The following is a 17,609-nucleotide window of genomic DNA, read 5'->3' on the forward strand; positions in this document are numbered from 1 at the left end:
AGCCGGATCCTTAAAGGACGGGGATTCCTCTACTAGGATCATGGTAGCTTTGTTCAACCTGGAAACAGGAGGGTCCACCACTGGTGGAATAGTCCACTTTTTAAAAGGGATTCCTCAAAAGGGTAACGTACAGCAAAATGTTTGGGGACCACAGAGTAATTTTGGCTGTTCCCATTCCTTACAGGAAAACCTGTCAAAATAAGGAAACCTAAGGAAACCCCTTTGGAGTGCGAGGTGACTTCTGTGCACCAAAAAGACACAGCCACGTCCATGGCCACATCAGCCGCATCCTTCATTTTTAAAGTCTCACATACTGCAGTGATAAGTGATAACTGCTGCAACCATGGAGGAATCATCCTCACTATCGGATGGATCTGGGGCTGGGATATTAAGCCCCCCCCTGAACGGGCTGCGTCTACGGCAGCATCAGGCTCAGAATCAGATGAGACAGACTGAGCAGAGAAAGGTGGGGAAAAGCTTCCTCCTAGGCCTTTGCCCACACGCCACTTCCACCCAGGATACTAAGGCCTGCAGGACCACCAAGGGAGCTGCCACCTCCATGAGGGTGTCAGTGGGCGAGATGTGACCCTGAGGCTCCATATGGAATGGAACAAAAACGATCTTTAGGTACCACTAAAGGATCTCCCAAAGGCTCAGGGTACCTATCAGCAGAGAGAGAGAGAGAGTGTGAGATAACAGGGATCCCCAAGGACTCACCCTACCGATCTGAGGAGCGCCGAGGATTGGGACCCAGCATTACCATTGACGCCATCCCTGCTCATGTGTACCGGGCACAGGAAGAGGACACTGAGGAAGAAGAGGAGGAGCTTCAGCATCCACACGTGGCTTCTGTTGTCTCCCGGACTAAGGGAAATTGTCCCTCGTGACATCATTGGGCTACACAAACATGGCCGCCAGTTGGAGACCAGCCAGACTGAGGGAAAATGGCCCCTGTGATATGATCAGGCTACACAAACATGGCCGCCAATCAGAGACCAGCCAGACTAAGGAAAAACAGCCACCATCAGCTACAGCATGCTAACAAACTTTCCTGTGCCCTCTGCAATGCTGCAACCTCTGCAAGGGGACCCCCTCCTGAAGGTAGGACACACGTTAGGAGAGACTCCTCTGCGCCAGTCTCTGCACTGGGACCCCCACTGCAAACAGTGGGGCATGCACCTAGGGATCTCCTACACTGGGACCCCTTCAGACTACCAGGGCAGGACACACTATCGCAGGACCTTTACAGAGTGGGAACAGTGGGGGAGACTGCATCCTTTGCCCTGGGACCCCCACCAGACTCTAGGTCCAGACCGGGGGGGAAAGGGAGTGGGGGGGGGAAGCCCAACTCCCTAAGGGATTTTTAAGGCTGGGAGGAGGGAACCTGCAGAAAGGTCCGACCATCCCTGGAGGTTACCCGCATCCAACCCCAAAAAAAACGCCAAAAGGGGAGGGGGGGGGGGTACTGTACTTACCCTTCCATGGCGTGGGTAATGCTCCAGACAGAATCTGTTGGGGGCCGGACTATAGTATGAAAAAAATATGAACGAATTCTTATGCACATGTTTTATTTGTAGTGCACAAAAAACAGGAAAAACAATACAATATTTAAAACCATGGCCTCAGGAACTAAAGTGCAAGCAGTGCCTGTATAAACCCCTCAGAGCTGAAGACCTGATCCCCCCCCCCCCCCCATCTAGTGAATGACTACAAGTCCCAGCATGAACCCGTGAGATCTAAGGGGTCACATTCTTAAAGCCGTTCACTAGTTGGGGAGCTGTCATGTCCTCAGCTCTGAGGGGTTCATGCTGGGACTAGTAGTCCTTCACTTTTGGGGGGGTCACATTCTTAGATTTCAGGGGCTCGTGTTGGGACTTGTAGTCCTTCACTTGGCCATGGCCTGTGGGTCCTGCTGGCCACTGGCCTGTAGGTTCTACTGGAAACTGGCCATGGCCTATGGGTCCTGCTGGCCTGTAGGTTCTGCTGGGAGCGGGCCGTGGGCCCGCTCCCAGCAGGACCCGCAGGCCGTGGGCCCAGCAGGACCCGCAGGCCGTGGGCCCAGCAGGACCCGCAGGCCGTGGGCCCAGCAGGACCCGCAGGCCGTGGGCCCAGCAGGACCCGCAGGCCGTGGGCCCGCTCCCAGCAGGACCCGCAGGCCGTGGGCCCGCTCCCAGCAGGACCCGCAGGCCCGCTCCCAGCAGGACCCGCAGGCCCGCTCCCAGCAGGACCCGCAGGCCGTGGCCCAGCTCCCAGCAGGACCCGCAGGCCGTGGCCCAGCTCCCAGCAGGACCCGCAGGCCGTGGCCCAGCTCCCAGCAGGACCCGCAGGCCGTGGCCCAGCTCCCAGCAGGACCCGCAGGCCGTGGCCCAGCTCCCAGCAGGACCCGCAGGCCGTGGCCCAGCTCCCAGCAGGACCCGCAGGCCGTGGCCCAGCTCCCAGCAGGACCCGCAGGCCGTGGCCCAGCTCCCAGCAGGACCCGCAGGCCGTGGCCCAGCTCCCTGGGGGTGATGACCACTTCAAGCTGCAGCCAGTGCCCAGCCCGAGCCAGTCACATGCGTCCCCTGGCAGGCTGGTGCTCTCTGCCTCCAGTTCGGAGACTCCAGGTCCAAAATAAGCTGCTCTCACTCTTTTTAAAGACTTCAAGCTGCACTGCTGCAGCCATCCAGTACCCAGCCTGATGCGCCGTGCCTCTGCCCGCCTTCAAAGTCTCCAGGAGTTGTAGTTTCCCGCCACGCTCCCCTGCTCAGTTCTCCCCACCCACCGCCACAAGGAACTTGAGCGTGGTCAGGACTACAACTCCCAGAATGCAGCGCAGCAGTAACACAGCCAATTGGCGGCCGCCACAGCCAATTTCCTGCACACACAATAAAAAAAGTCAGCAGACAGCGGCCGTTTTGTAATGGTGGTTTATGTCCCTGCTATTGAGCAGGGTCTCCTCTTCCAGGGATGTGATTCTCTGCTCAGCCTTCTGTATTCGCTGTTTAAGCGTGATAAGTTCTTTCTGAAATTGTGTCAGCCCATGTGTGATGCTGCCTCTATGGTGGCTTTAATGGTGGGTGTCAAGATGACAGCAACAACTTCTGCCATCTTCTGATACGCTGGATCAGAGAGTTCATATCTAGCAGGGGCGAACTGGGGCTGAGCCCTTCCTGTGTGTTGCGAGAGTGAGACAGGAGCGCTCACCCCCTCCTCTCTTGCTGCACGTGCTGCCATGGCCATAGCTCTTTCAGTGAGAGGAGCTGCAGCGATCTCCATTCGCTCCTTGCTGGAGGTGGACTAGGCTCTATGAATCGGTCCATGAGACTCACCTGAAGGCGGGCTCCAGCGGCGGCTTTATATAAAAATCAGCTGCGTGTGCAGCGAGACCCGGGAGTGTCACTCCACCATCATGGGCGCCAGAACCGGAAGTACAGCGGCCGTTTTGATTATAGGTTAGGCGGCCTCGGCGGGCCGGGTTCAGGACCCCTGGCGGGCCGGATGTGGCCAGCGGGCCGTAGTTTGAGGACCCCTGATGTACAGTATAGTATTGCACTCAATACTTGGTTGAGGCTCCTTTTGCATGAATTACTGCATCAATGCGGCGTGACATGGATGTTCATCAGCCTGTGGCACCGCTGAGGTGTTCTGGAAGCCCAGGTTGCTTTGATAGCAGCCTTTAGCTTGTCTGCATTTTTGGGTCTGATGTCTCTCGTCTTCCTCGACAATACCCCACAGATACTCTATGGGGTTTAGGTCAGGCGAGTTTGCTGGCCAATCAAGCACAGTGATACCATGATTAATAAACCAGGTACTGGTACTTTTGGCAGTGTGGACAGGTGCCAAGTCCTGCTGGAAAATGAAATTAACATCTCCATAAAGCTGGTCAGCAGAGGGAAGCATGAAGTGCTCTAGAATTTCCTGGTAGAGGGCTGCGCTGAGTTTGGTGATAAACTTGATAAAATAGTGGACCAACACAAGCAGATGACATGGCTCTCTAAATCATCAACTGTGGAAACTTCACACTGGACCTCATGCAACTCTCTCCACTCTCCCTTCAGACTCTGGGACCTTGATTTCCAAATGAAATTAAAATGTTTTCACAGTTCGTGGAATATTAAAAATCCTTTTTTTTATTGGTCTTGTGTAACATTCTAATTTTCCGAGTTACTGAATTTTTGGCTTTCATTAGCTGTAAGCCATAATCATCAAAATTAAAATAAAGAAATGCATGAAATAAATCACTGTGTGAACGCATCTATAAAATATATGAGTTTTCATTTTTTAATTGAATTACTGAAACCAATTAACCCTTTGAGGATATTCAATTTTAGGAGATGTACCTTATGCATGTTATATATTATAAATAAGTGGTGTACCCGTACCATGTTTCTGCAGACTTGCATAAGTTAATGACTTTGTCACATTGTTTGTTATACCAAAATGCGTACCATTCCATACGCACATCTATACACTAATCATTTTTAGGAATAATGTGAATTATATAAAAAAAGGGGAACCCCACACACAAGGACTGAACATAACACATCACAAGACTCTCACCTTTTGGCATTCGTGTAAGGGGTGGTTCGCAGCACTCCATGTGAAACCCACGGTCACACGAATCACAAAATAACATATTGTCCTGAAATAAAGGGAAGATCATCAAAACACAGCAATATGAAGAAGGACCACTACAGAGTTACTCATTTCATTTTACAGTGGTCAGAAAAGAGTTGCCAGGTTTTCCTAGAGGTTCACTCTTTCGTCAATTCTTTCAAGCACCCAGGAGAATACCGTCTGAAGTTAAAGTCTCTATTTTCGCGCAGGGACATTTTGAGACACTGGAAATCAGAGGACCCTCCCACACTTAAAGTGGAGTTCCAACCAAAAGTGGAACTTCCACTTTAGGCAGTTCTAACCCCCTGACATGCCACATGATGAGAATGGAAAAATACAACACCACACAGGCTGCCCCAACATGTTTGAAAAACTATGAGCCCCCTGGTTGGAAATCCCAGGTCCTATATGATTAATGTACAATTAGAGGTATTGTACAGCATTGTGGTTTAGGGACTGGATCAGTAGGACCTAAAGTGGTAGCAAAGAATTTATTTTTTATCCTACAGGTAAGCTTCTAATAAAAGCTCATCTGTAGGTTAAATCAATATCTTCTAATCGTAAACCATTTAAGCGATATTCTCGGGCACAGCAGCTGCTGACGTCACCAATGCATGCAATCTAAATGAACCCCGTATCCGTGCCATTCCTTCAGAGCAGTGCCCTAAACAGTGACTCGCACGCGCATTCGCAGGAGTGACATCATCGCGGCTCAGCCATTCATGTACAAACCCGGAAGAAAGATTGGGTGAAAATGGAAACTTCTGCAGTGATGACAGCACACTGCTGCAGGGCTTCGGTTCAAGGCAAGTCTTTCATAATATGCTGGTATGCGATGCATACTAGCACATTATGCCTTTACCTAGCAGGGCTTTTTTGTATTTTGTAACCTTTACTACCTTTAAAGATCTTTGACACTGCTGGCTATATTAGACTACTATTAATGATGCCCGATACTTTAACACAGGGCTCAAAATTTAAAGTCCTGAGCTACTAGCCAGGCCTTAAGGGTTACTCGCCACCAGTTGCCCCACCCAACTCCTACCCTGCCCCGCCCCTAAACACGCCCTCATAAATTATCTCATAAAATTACACTGTTAAATGTTTTTGCATTAATGCAGAAGTTACAAAAATAAATATTAACAACAACGTTTTCAGTGCCCATCAGTGCAGCCTAATCAGTGCCCATCAAGGGTCTGGAACCCCCAAATCACCGGCGAGAAGACAGAGAGAGCACAGCCCGCTTTCTCCTGTCACAGAAACACTCCTGGCAGCGCCCCTCCACCTCCCATGACACAGACGCCCAGGGCAGCCATCCATCCCACCCTCCCTTGTACCGGCTCTGGGTGAGATGATCAGCTTGAACCCCTCCATCAGTCCTGCTGGCCGGATAATGTCAGCGGCGGATCATCCCGCTCAGCTTTAATTGTAATTGCCAGGCGCTCGCCGACATACACATCCCGCCTCCTAGCCCGGCTTCTTTGATAGACGTCACACGTCCTGGTTGGCCAGGTGTTCTGTCTATCAAAGAAGCCGGGCTAGGAGACGGAACTGTGTGTCGGCGAGCGCCCGGCAATTACAATTAAAGCTGGTACAGCGGGATGATCCGCCGCTGACATTATCCAATCCTTCGGCGGCTTTCCTCTCCTCTCTTCCCCTGACAGTAGCTCGCCATACATAATTTTCCACTCGCAAAATGCGATTCTAATGTATACCTCTATGTGGAGCATAATAGAACTGGCAGACTGTGTATTTATGTTTAAGATGCTCTGGAATGGTTTGATTTCAAGTTTTAACGTATTTTCAATAAAGCTTTTCAGATTTTAAAAAAAGGCTCCACAGTCACACTGAATCCTGATCTATAACCGATTATTTGATTTTTAACAAACTGAAAAAACTTACAGCATTTTTGCCCTGGTCTCGGCACGAACTGCAGGTTTTGCACTCTATACACTGCCAGCGGAGGGCTTTAACTCGTACTGTGAGTTCAGGAGAGAACTTAAGACAGGACGGGTGACCTAAAAGGCAGAGAGAAAGTAAGAAATTAGCAATATGACAAAACAAGTCACAACTGGTAAGACTTCAAATCCCAAATGGGGTTTGTAACAACCAAAACAAGAAGTGACCCAAATATAGGTAACAAAGCCCAAAAAGATTCTGTGAAAAGAAACGGTCTGAACCAGGTGAACAAAAAATCACTTTAAAAGCAGGGATTCCCAAACGACGGCCCTCCAGTTGTTCAGGAACTACAATTCCCATCATGCCTAGTCATGCATGTAAATGTCAAGAGTTTTACAATGCCTCATGGGATGTGTAATTCTGCAACAGACGCAGGGCCGTAGTTTGGGAATCTCTGCTTTAAAGCACCTGGTGGTGGCATGATCATTTTATCCATACCTGCATCATCAGGAATGAGAATCGAACAGATCACATTGATGTACACAGTGGGTAACTTGCATGATTTTTATACCCCACAGAGAGAAGAATTACGAGTTGTGTGTCCTGCCCCTAGAGGGGAATGTTAAAGTATATATATATATATATATATATATATATATATATATATATATATATATATATATATCTGCTTCCCAACATTGTTGGCTAGGCATATGTTTGCACAAAATAAAAGCAGTGCTAAAACAGGACATGCCCGTTTGTTTCTACATTTGTAGTTAGAAACAAAGACATAGGCAGCCCATCTGTGCCACGTTTAAGAATTTGTGACCCACAGTTATGCAAAAAAGGATAAAAGCAAGCTGCCATAACTGCAGGTGTCTACAAACGTTAGTCCATGTATAAAATGCCAATGCCTGGAATTATTCATTATATACACAATACGAATACATATGCATGAAAAGCTAGTTTTACATTATTGTGGTGCTTTCATGTGCAATACCCACCATTTTATTCTCTAGGGCCTCTGCTTTAAAAATAATAAAATGTTTTAAGCAATTTTCTAGCAAAAAAATACAGATTTTTACATGTAAAACAAAAAGTGCTAGAACAGGCCTGGTCTTTAAGTGGTAAACATAAAAAAAATAACAGAATACTCCATTTTCTTGTACCAAACACCACAAATGCATGAAAATGTGATTCAGAAAAAAATTGGCAAAATAAAAAAATAAAACAAAACACGCATGCGGAACCACATACTGAATATGGGGACTGCTGCCTAAACCAACCTGTACTCCTTACATTAAACCAGTGGTAGCTTTTCTAAAAGCCTGACAAGTGTTTGAACCATTGGGGAAAGTACAACCCCTTGAGTACACAAGCTTTATCATAAAAATGGGGAGGACAAGAAGCCCTGCTGCCTCCACTAAGCTTGGCTCAAGTTGTCCAGTTTGCTGTTGGGTATAATACATTTATATTATGCTATGCCAAATACCAGATGGTAAACCAGGAGCTCGAGAGAGAACAACCTGCAAGGCAGCAGGGGACAGTACAGGGCAGCCAGGAACAAGAGAAAACCTTATCATATTTATCAATTTGCTGCATATACAATACCAAGGTATTACCAAAGTAGTTTTATGGAACACACAGAACGACAACAATTCTAGTAACAAGGAAACTAATCTAAGGAACAATCTGACAAGATCATTCAAATATATTATAATATATATATATATATATATATATATATATATATATATATATATATATATATATATATATATATATATATACATACATACACACACACACACACACACACACACACACAGTATCTCACCAAATTGAGTACACCCCTCACATTTTTGTAAATATTTTATTATATCTTTTCATGTGACAACACTGAAGAAATGACACTTTGCTACAATATAAAGTAGTGAGTGTACAGCTTGTATAACAGTGTAAATTTGCTGTCCCCTCAAAATAAAGCCATTGTCTAAACCAATGGCAACAAAAATGAGTCCATCACTTAATGAAAATGTCCAAATTGAGCCCAAAGTGTCAATATTTTGTGTGGTCACCATTATTTTCCAGCACTGCCTTAACCCTTTTGGGCATGGAGTTCACCAGAGCTTCACAGGTTGCTACTGGAGTCCTCTTCCACTCCTCCATGACGACATCACGGAGCTGGTGGATGTTAGAGACCTTGCGCTCCCCCACCTTCCATTTGAGGATGCCCCACAGGTACTCAATAGGGTTTAGGTCTGGAGACATGCTTACCCTTTAGCAAGGCAGTGGTCATCTTGGAGGTGTGTGTGGGGTGGATATGTTGGACTACTGCCCTGCGGCAAAGTCTCTGAAAGGAGGGGATCATGCTCTGCTTCAGTATGTCACAGTACATGTTGGCATTCATGGTTCCCTCAATGAACTGTAGCTCCCCAGTGCCGGCAGCACTCATGCAGCCCCAGACCATGACACTCCCATCACAATGCTTGACTGTAGGCAAGACACACTTGTCTTTGTACGCCTCACCTGGTTGCCGCCACACACGCTTGACGCCATCTGAACCAAATAAGTTTATCTTAGTCTCATCAGACCACAGGACATGATTCCAGCAATCCATGTACTTAGTCTGCATGTCTTCAGCAAACTGTTTGCAAGCTTTGTGCATCATCTTTAGAAGAGGCTTCCTTCTGGGACGACAGCCATGCAGACCAATTTGATGCAGTGTGAGGCGTATGGTCTGAGCACTGACAGGCTGATCCCCCACCCCTTCAATCTCTGCAGCAATACTGGCAGCACTCATACGTCTATTTCCAAAAGACAACCTCTGGATTTGACGCTGAGCACGTGCACTCAACTTCTTTGGTCGACCATGGCAAGGCCTTTTCTGAGTGGAACCTGTCCTGTTTAAGCCGCAGTATGGTCTTGGCCACCGTGCTGCAGCTCAGTTCCAGGGTCTTTGCAATCTTCTTATAGCCTAGGAAATCTTTATATAAAGCATTAATTCTTTTTTTCAGATCCTCAGAGTATTTCTCTGCAATGAGGTGTCATGTTGAACATCCAGTGACCAGTATGAGAGAGAGAGCGATACATCAAAATTAACACCTGCTCCCCATTTACACCTGAGTGCTGAGTTATTTTGAGGGGACAACAAATTTACAGTGTTATACAAGCTTTACACTCACTACTTTACACTGTGGCAAAGTGTCATTTCTTCAGTGTTGTCACATGAAAAGATACAATGAAATACTTTACAAAAATGTGAGGGGTGTACTTACTTTTTGTGCACACACACACACACATACAGAGCGAGATTATATAAGCGGGGGGGGGGGTAGCAGAAGAGTCAGGAGGAGACCCCAGAAGAGGATCGGCGTTGCACAGAGCAGGTAAATATAACATAATAGGAAAAATAAAAATTTACAATCACTGTTGTCTTTTACGGTTGTGCAAAAAAGGATTTAGTCAGCCACCAATTGTGCAAGTTCTCCCACTTAAAGAGGAGAGAGAGGACTGTAACTTTCATCATAGGTACACTTCACCTATGAGAGACAGAATGGGGGGAAAGAATCCAGGAAATCACATTGTAGGATGTCTAATGAATTAATTGGTAAATTCCTCGGTAAAATAAGTATTTGGTCACCAACAAGCATGATTTCTGGCTCACAGACCTGTAGCTTCTTCTTTAAGAGGCTCCTCTGTCCTCCACTCCATTACCTGTATTAATGGCAGTTGGAACTTATCAGTATAAAAAAAAAGACACCTGTCCACAACCTCAAACAGTAACACTCCAAACTCCACTATGGCTAAGACCAAAGAGCTGTCAAAGGACACCAGAAACAAAATTGTAGACCTGCACCAGGCTGGGAAGACTGAATCTGCAATAGGCAAGCAGCTTGGTGTGAAGAAATCAACTGTGGGAGCAATTATTAGAAAATGGAAGACATACAAGACCACTGATAATCTCCCTCTATCTGGGGCTCCACGCAAGATCTCACCCCATGGGGTCAAAATGATCACAAGAACGGTGAGCAAAAATCCCAGAACCACACGGGGGGACCTAGTAAATGACCGGTAGGAGGGCTGGGACCAAAGTAACAAAGGCTACGATCAGTAACCCACAATGCCGCCACGGACTCAAATCCTGCAGGGCCTGATGTGTCCCCCTGCTTAAAGAGGAAGTAAACCCTCCTCTGCAACTTGTACCTATAGGTAAGCCTATGATAAGGCTTACCTATAGGTACTGTAAATATCTCCTAAACATGTACCGTTTAAGAGATATTTACCTTACATGCAGCCAGTGACATCCCTGGTGCATGCACTCTGAAGGAACGGCCGCTCGTGCCGTTCCTTCGGAGCCAAGTGCCGTGAAAGTCGGCTCCCGCGCACATGCGTGGGGGTGACATCACCGCGGCTCCAGCCAATCAGATGACCGGATGCCGCAAAGCAGGAAGAAGAGTGACCGAACATGTCGCCCGTGAGGGGGGTGAGCGAGCTGCAATGCGGAGCTTCGTTCTAAGGTAAGTATTTCAGAATGAGCTAGTATGCAATGCATACTAGCTCATTATGTGTTTGTCTTTCGGGTGTTTTTTTTTTTTTTTTTTAATTCTGAGGTTTTGCAACCTCTTTAAGCCAGTACATGTCCGGACCCATCTGAAGTTTGCTAGAGAGCATTTGGATGATCCAGAAGAGGATTGGGAGAATGTCATACGGTCAGATGAAATCAAAGTAGAACTTTTTGGTAAAAACTCAACTCGTCGTGTTTGGAGGAGAAAGAAGGCTGAGTTGCATCCAAAGAACACCATACCTACTGTGAAGTATGGGGGGTGGAAACATCATGCTTTGGGGCTGTTTTTCCGTAAAGGGTCAAGGACGGCTGGTCCGTGCAAAGGAAAGAATGAATGGGGCCATGTATCTTGAGATTTTGAGTGAAAACCAAGGGCATTGAAGATGAAACGTGGCTGGGTCTTTCAGCATGACAATGATCCCAAACACACCGCCCGGGCAATGAAGGAGTGGCTTCGTAAGAAGCATTTCAAGGTCCTGGAGTGGCCTAGCCAGTCTCCAGATCTCAACCCCATAGAAAACCTTTGGAGGGAGTTGAAAGTCCGTGTGACAGCCCCAAAACATCACTGCTTTAGAGGAGATCTGCATGGAGGAATGGGCCAAAATACCAGCAACAGTGTGTGAAAACCTTGTGAAGACTTACAGAAAACGTTTGACCTCTGTCATTGCCAACAAAAGAGTATATAACAAAGTATTGAGATGAACTTTTGTTATTGACCAAATACTTATTTTCCACCATAATTTGAAAATAAATTCTTTAAAAAAAAAAAAAAAAATCAGACAATGTGATTGTCTGGATTTTTTTTCTCATTTTGTCTCTCATAGTTGAAGTATACCTATGATGAAAATTACAGGCCTTTCTCATCTTTTAAAGTGGGAGAACTTGCACAATTGGTGGCTGACTAAATACTTCTTTGCCCAATTGTATATAAAGATCAATGGTTATATAAAGCTCAATGGTTCTGCATTTTAGTAGGTAGATGGAAGTAAATGTGCAAAAAAGTGTGGAAAACATACAAATGTTTTGCATATAGCTTTAGTGTCAAATAACTGTGCTTTTATGATTCACTTCCTATTAATATTAACATTTCTAAAAATTCCAAATGTAAAACAGGCCCATGACTTTTATTAGACTTGCAGACATACAGTGCTGGTTTTTCTTTTTTTTTTTTCTTTCCTAGACTGCCACCAAGTGGCAAGAACAGAATATTAAACTGTTCAGTAAAAAAGCAGACTGATTCAGGGTTAAATCCCACCACATGCGGTGGGCCTGCGTTGGGCGACTATTTCAGTGCAGTTCCACATGACAAGGCAAAATGCCTTGCATCATACCTACCTGATTCACAACACTGCATTGCCGATAGCATGTGGAAAAAAATACTGCGTGCAGAGCAAGCCATTGCCACAGTTCAGAGCAATTCACCTGCCTCATACCGGATGGCCAGCAATTTCATTTTTATGCTATTTCTGTGTAACATATCAAAGTTGATTTAAAAAAAAAGAAAGCAGTGCGATGCACCAAGATTGGGGAATTATCACAGCGCTGATCTTTCATCAGGGTCCCAGGAAACCAGACCACACAGAGATGCAGGTAAAATAAAGCAGTTTATTGGAGCAAACAGCAATAAAAGGCACAGAAGGAGGAGCGAGTTTAGGAACAAAGATGGGGTCAAGTCCAGAAGCGGGTTATCTTCCAAGCCGGGGTAGAGTCCAGAAGCCGGTAGTCATCCAAGCCGGAGTTGAGTCCAGAAGTGGGTCGTCTGCCGAAGCAGGGTCGAGTGAGCCAGGAGAGTCATCAGACACGGAAAACAGAAGACTGATAGCAGTGATGCACCTTGGAGCACAAACACAAGGGCAAGGACTGCAACCCATCAGGTGATAGCCATAGTCAGGTGTGCAGCATCATCATTGTGCGACACCCAAGCAGCAGGCAGGTAATGATGCAACCAGAGTTTATAAGGAGGCAGCAGTCAGTACATGTCCAAGATGGCTGCCAAGAGGAGAGCAAGGTAAGACCTTGACATCTTGCTGGACCACACCAGCCATTCATTGCGTTGCAGTCCTAATGTCGCATTCACACCTTGGCAACCTGGTGCATTGCAAAAAAGCAGCCCTCAAAAATGAATGAGCAACAGCACACCAAAATATCCAAAAACAACCCGGACATGAACCATTTCTGGCAAAGCAGCACATAGCAGTGAATTACCATGCATTGTGGTGTACCGCTTTGGAGCGGCATGGTCTTCAAAATGAATGGCACCACAAAAAAACGAATGTGTTTTAAAGGTAAAAGCACACACTACCACAAAAGCACTACGGCACCAAAGTGTGTTTTGGCCTTTATACTCCTCAGATTCTCCAACATTTTTTTTACAATTTCCCTGAAATAACTATGATCAAAGAAAGTACCTACCACTGTTTCCACAGTCTGCGCATGATATGAGCTCTTCCGGTTTCTTCTCTCTGTTATGCTCCTTTGTTCCCAGACAAAAACTGCATATTGGGATAGGCTCAGCGACTGGCTGCAGAAGACAAGAACCACAGAAAGGCAGTTAAATGAGGTAGTTGTGTTTTGTATACAGTGCTCTCCTAAGCTAGCCATGATGAAGTCTTTTTTTTTTTTTTTCTTTCAGCCAGTGAGATTCCTCTATTCATGCAAACTGATCACATCCACAAAAAGTCCCCTGACAGGACATTGAATTCTGACAGTAGGACCCAGCGCTGTCAAAATACAATGATCACTGACTGACAAAGAATTTTCAACTTGTCTATTCAATAGAAGTTGATTTGACAATCTATTCGATCTGGTCGAACATGGACATCCACAAATTAATTGAAACACGGACAAGTCCTTGCCAAACCAGCCAAATTTGATCTATCTATAGCCAGCTTTAGAACAAAAACAGTCAGGAAGGTATGGCAGGTAAAGAGTCCTAAATACATTAAAATGAAGCCGCAATAACTATATTCTCACATGACTGCATACAATTACAGATAACATGAGTCTAGGATATATATATATATATATATATATATACACACATATACACACACACACACATACATATACATATATATATATATATATATATATACACACACACATATATATATACATATATACATATATATATACACATATATATACACACACACTATATATATATATATATATATATATATATACACATATATACATATATACATATACATACATACTATATATATATATATACACACACATACATACTATATATATATACACACACACATACATACACACACACACACACAATATATATATATATATATTATATATTTTGGACACAATATAAATTTATCTTGACTGGATGTCTCATGAACCCCTCATTGTTCACATCAAGTAGATATTTTAGTCAAGTCGTAAGCTTGTATATGCAAATCTCAGCACTCCTGTTGGAATTATCTTTACAGAGACTGGAATCAGAAGAGAAACCAAAGTGCATCTAATTTATTTGCCTGAGCTTAATTTTCACATTCCTTTCACTTTTTTGGTGGACTGGCACTAGAGCAAGTATGATCAGTATTAAATATTGTATTAGGTTTGATTAAACCCAAAACAAGAAACAGACATGCCAATACCATATAGCCTTGTGTTAACCGCGGAAGTGCAAGTAACTGTCTGTCTTTCCCCAAAGAAATCCTATTTAAAAAAAACTTTTGTCTGTCACTTCTTGGACAGCCACAAATAGAACTGGTTGCTTTGAGGCAATGCAGCTCTGAGTAACCTGATAAAAAGAGCCCCCTTTTTATATATGTATTTAAATCCCAAGCAAACACATAGGAGCAATGGCGCCCAACAGAAGTGCTCTAGAAAAGTGCTGACATGAACAAGCGCACCCAATCATCATGCACAGACCTCTAAAAGAGGAAGACTCCTGTGTTGCAAACAGAACATGCATTTAGTAATTGAACACAAAGCTCACTAACACCTATAAAATTCCATGTACCAGACTTAGAGCTGCACGATTATAAAAAAAAAATAAATAAATAAACAATCGCAATCTCAATTCATTGGCCCTACAAGTTAAATGCATATGACCTGGCCTCAGCAGCGCTCCTCCTAGCTGACTGCCCCCCCCCCCCATTTCGTTGGAGGGGAGGATCTGTCTGGAGTGTTGCCCACGTGGTTTCTGGGTATGGCGAGTAGCTGCCCCCCCTCTACCCCTGGAGGGTCTTGGGGTAGACGTGGGCTCCTCCTTGGGACAGTCGGACTCCCTGGTTCCCCCTCCTTCCCGCAGTCATCCCCCCCCTTCATGCCAAGTCCCTCATCCTGACCCCCCACAGGTGCCTGTGTCGGCGGGTGGCGAGTCTGGTGGGGTCCTCTCCCTCTCTGCTGAAGATCGCTTTGTGCGTTGTGCTTGGCGACCGGGTGGTGCTGCCAGCGTGTTGGGGGTTGTCCCTTAGCAGTGTGTCGCACTTTAGTGGGGACCCCCTGGTGACTCATGGAGTCTCTGGAGCCCATTTCCCCACCCGATACGCTCTCTGAGGCTGCGGGGCCCTACCACCCATCCATCCATGCACTGACAGCAGTCCTGGAGTCCCTTGTGTCCCTTGTGGAGGCAGCCTTCAGGCGAAGGGCTAGCAAAACGCACCAACAGCCTCCTGTGTTACATTAGATCCTGAATCGGATGCGGCCGCCGTGGACGTGGGTAACCCCTGCTGGGTCTGCGATCACACGCCTGGAATCCGATAGTGAGGGTGATTCCTCCACGTCTGCAAATGCACACGAGAAGGCGCTGGTAGATGCACTGATTGTATCTGTGCATGAGACCCTGAAGGAGGACGCGGCTGAAGCTGAAACGGGGGGGCAGGTACCCTTTGTCACTCACAAGCCATCCAGAGCGACAAAAGAGTTTCCTTTCCCCGCCTATTTTTACAGAATTGTCGCTAAAGAGTGGGGGCGACCAAAGCGACCCCAAGGAGTTCCTAAGCACTTTACTAGGCGTTACACCAATGAGAAGTCCCTTCTTAAGAGGTGGACCCTCCAGTTTCCAAATTAAAAAAGGAAACCATGATTTCGGTGGAGTAGTCTCCGGTCTTTGAGGACCTGGCTGACCAGAAGGCGGAGGCTGTGGCCCGCATTATGTACTGTGCACTTTAGCGGGTTCAGCAATGAGGCCGGTATTTACCATAGCCCTAGTTTGGCAAACTGGCCGAGATGGCTAAGCTCCAACGCCGTAACCTGGAGGGTGAAAAACTCCCTCCTGCCTTTGCTAAGCTGGTGGACCAGCTGGTCCAGGGGTTGCACTTTATCTGTGATGCCTCTTTGGATATGGCTCCTCTGATGGCTCGCTTCTCTGGCAATGGTCCTTTGGCGTATCTTTTGGCTTAAATGCTGGTCTGCGGACCAGACTTCTAAAAAGGCCTTGACTGATCTTCCCTTTCAAGATGATCATCTTTTTGAAGCTACCCTGGATGACAGGATGGGGGGGGGGGGGGGGGGAGTAACTTTCTTTCACAGGCTACTAAGGGTAAGGAACCTAGACGCGGACCTTTCTTCGCGGCTCCTAAGATGGTTTTTCATCTCTCAGGGTCAACTGACAAGAGTTTAAAGCAGTTCAGTGCCTCCTCTGGTGGCTCCAAACGGAGATGGTCTGGCAAGCCGAGAGCAGGCTTTTTCAGACCCGCAGACAAGGCTCCATCATCATGAAGGTGTGCTCTCACCCGTATCACGGGTGGGGGGGGGGGGGGGGGGGTTATCTTCGCTGGTTTCCGGACCCGTGGACTTCCCTGGTGCAAGAAAAGTGGGTACACTACAAGTTATTTGGTCCGGTTACAAGGTCGAGTTTCGCTCTTGTTCCCCGGCAAGGTTTTTTCCTTCCAACCTGTGCCTGCCCGCAGACAGGTTACAGGGTCTGTTTGGGGTGATACAAGACCTGTTCCTTCAAGGGGCGATTGTCCCGGTTCCGACTTTGGAACTTTTTCAGGGTTTTTACTCAAACCTGTTCATAGTCCCGCAGGAAGGAAGGCAACGTGCATCCAATCCTGGACCTGAAGGCGCTCAACTGCTTTGCGCGGGTACAGAAGTTCAGAATGGAGTCCATTTGAACGGTGGTGGCATTCCTGCAACAGGGGGGATTTTCTTGCCTCTATCAACATCAAGGATGCTTACCTTCACATTCCAATACCTGCCCTTTACCAGCGTTTTCTCCGCTTTACTGTGGGAGAGGAGCATTATCAGTTATTGGCATTACCCTTTGGTCTCGCCTCCGCTCCTCGGGTCTTCGCAAAAGTGTTGGCTCCAGTGCTAGCTTTGCTATGCCAACGGGGGATCGCGGTACTGGGCTACTTGGACGATCTCCTTCTGCGAGTGGAGTCTCCATCTGCTCTGGTGGAGAACCTGGAGATCACAATAAGTACTCTGCGGGAGTTTAGCTGGATTCTCAATTTTCAGAAGTCTGCCCTTGTTTCATCCACAAAGCTGCACTATTAGGGCCTGACCCTGGACTTGGCCGTAGCCAGAGTGCTCCCTAATCTGGAGCAACTCCAGAAATTGCAGTGTGCAA

The 17,609-nt window shown here is 46.4% G+C and overlaps 1 protein-coding gene across 4 annotated transcripts in view; it reads right to left on the bottom strand.

Annotated features, from left to right (window-relative positions):
* KAT6A (lysine acetyltransferase 6A) overlaps positions 1 to 17,609 on the bottom strand; it is a 133,077-nt gene that overhangs the window by 66,674 nt on the left and 48,794 nt on the right. For all 4 annotated transcript variants that reach the window (XM_082253165.1, XM_082253164.1, XM_082253163.1 and 1 more), the window contains exons 2-4: positions 13,475 to 13,583; positions 6,499 to 6,614; positions 4,540 to 4,621 (exon numbers count right to left, since the gene is read on the bottom strand). In XM_082253165.1, the coding sequence (XP_082109291.1) occupies positions 4,540 to 4,621; positions 6,499 to 6,614; positions 13,475 to 13,583 (307 nt within the window). The remainder of the gene's footprint in view (positions 1 to 4,539; positions 4,622 to 6,498; positions 6,615 to 13,474; positions 13,584 to 17,609) is intronic.

Source organism: Pelophylax lessonae (genome assembly GCF_965119305.1).
Source record: "Pelophylax lessonae genome assembly, chromosome: 4".
In the NCBI taxonomy this organism is placed as follows: Eukaryota; Metazoa; Chordata; class Amphibia; order Anura; family Ranidae; genus Pelophylax; species Pelophylax lessonae.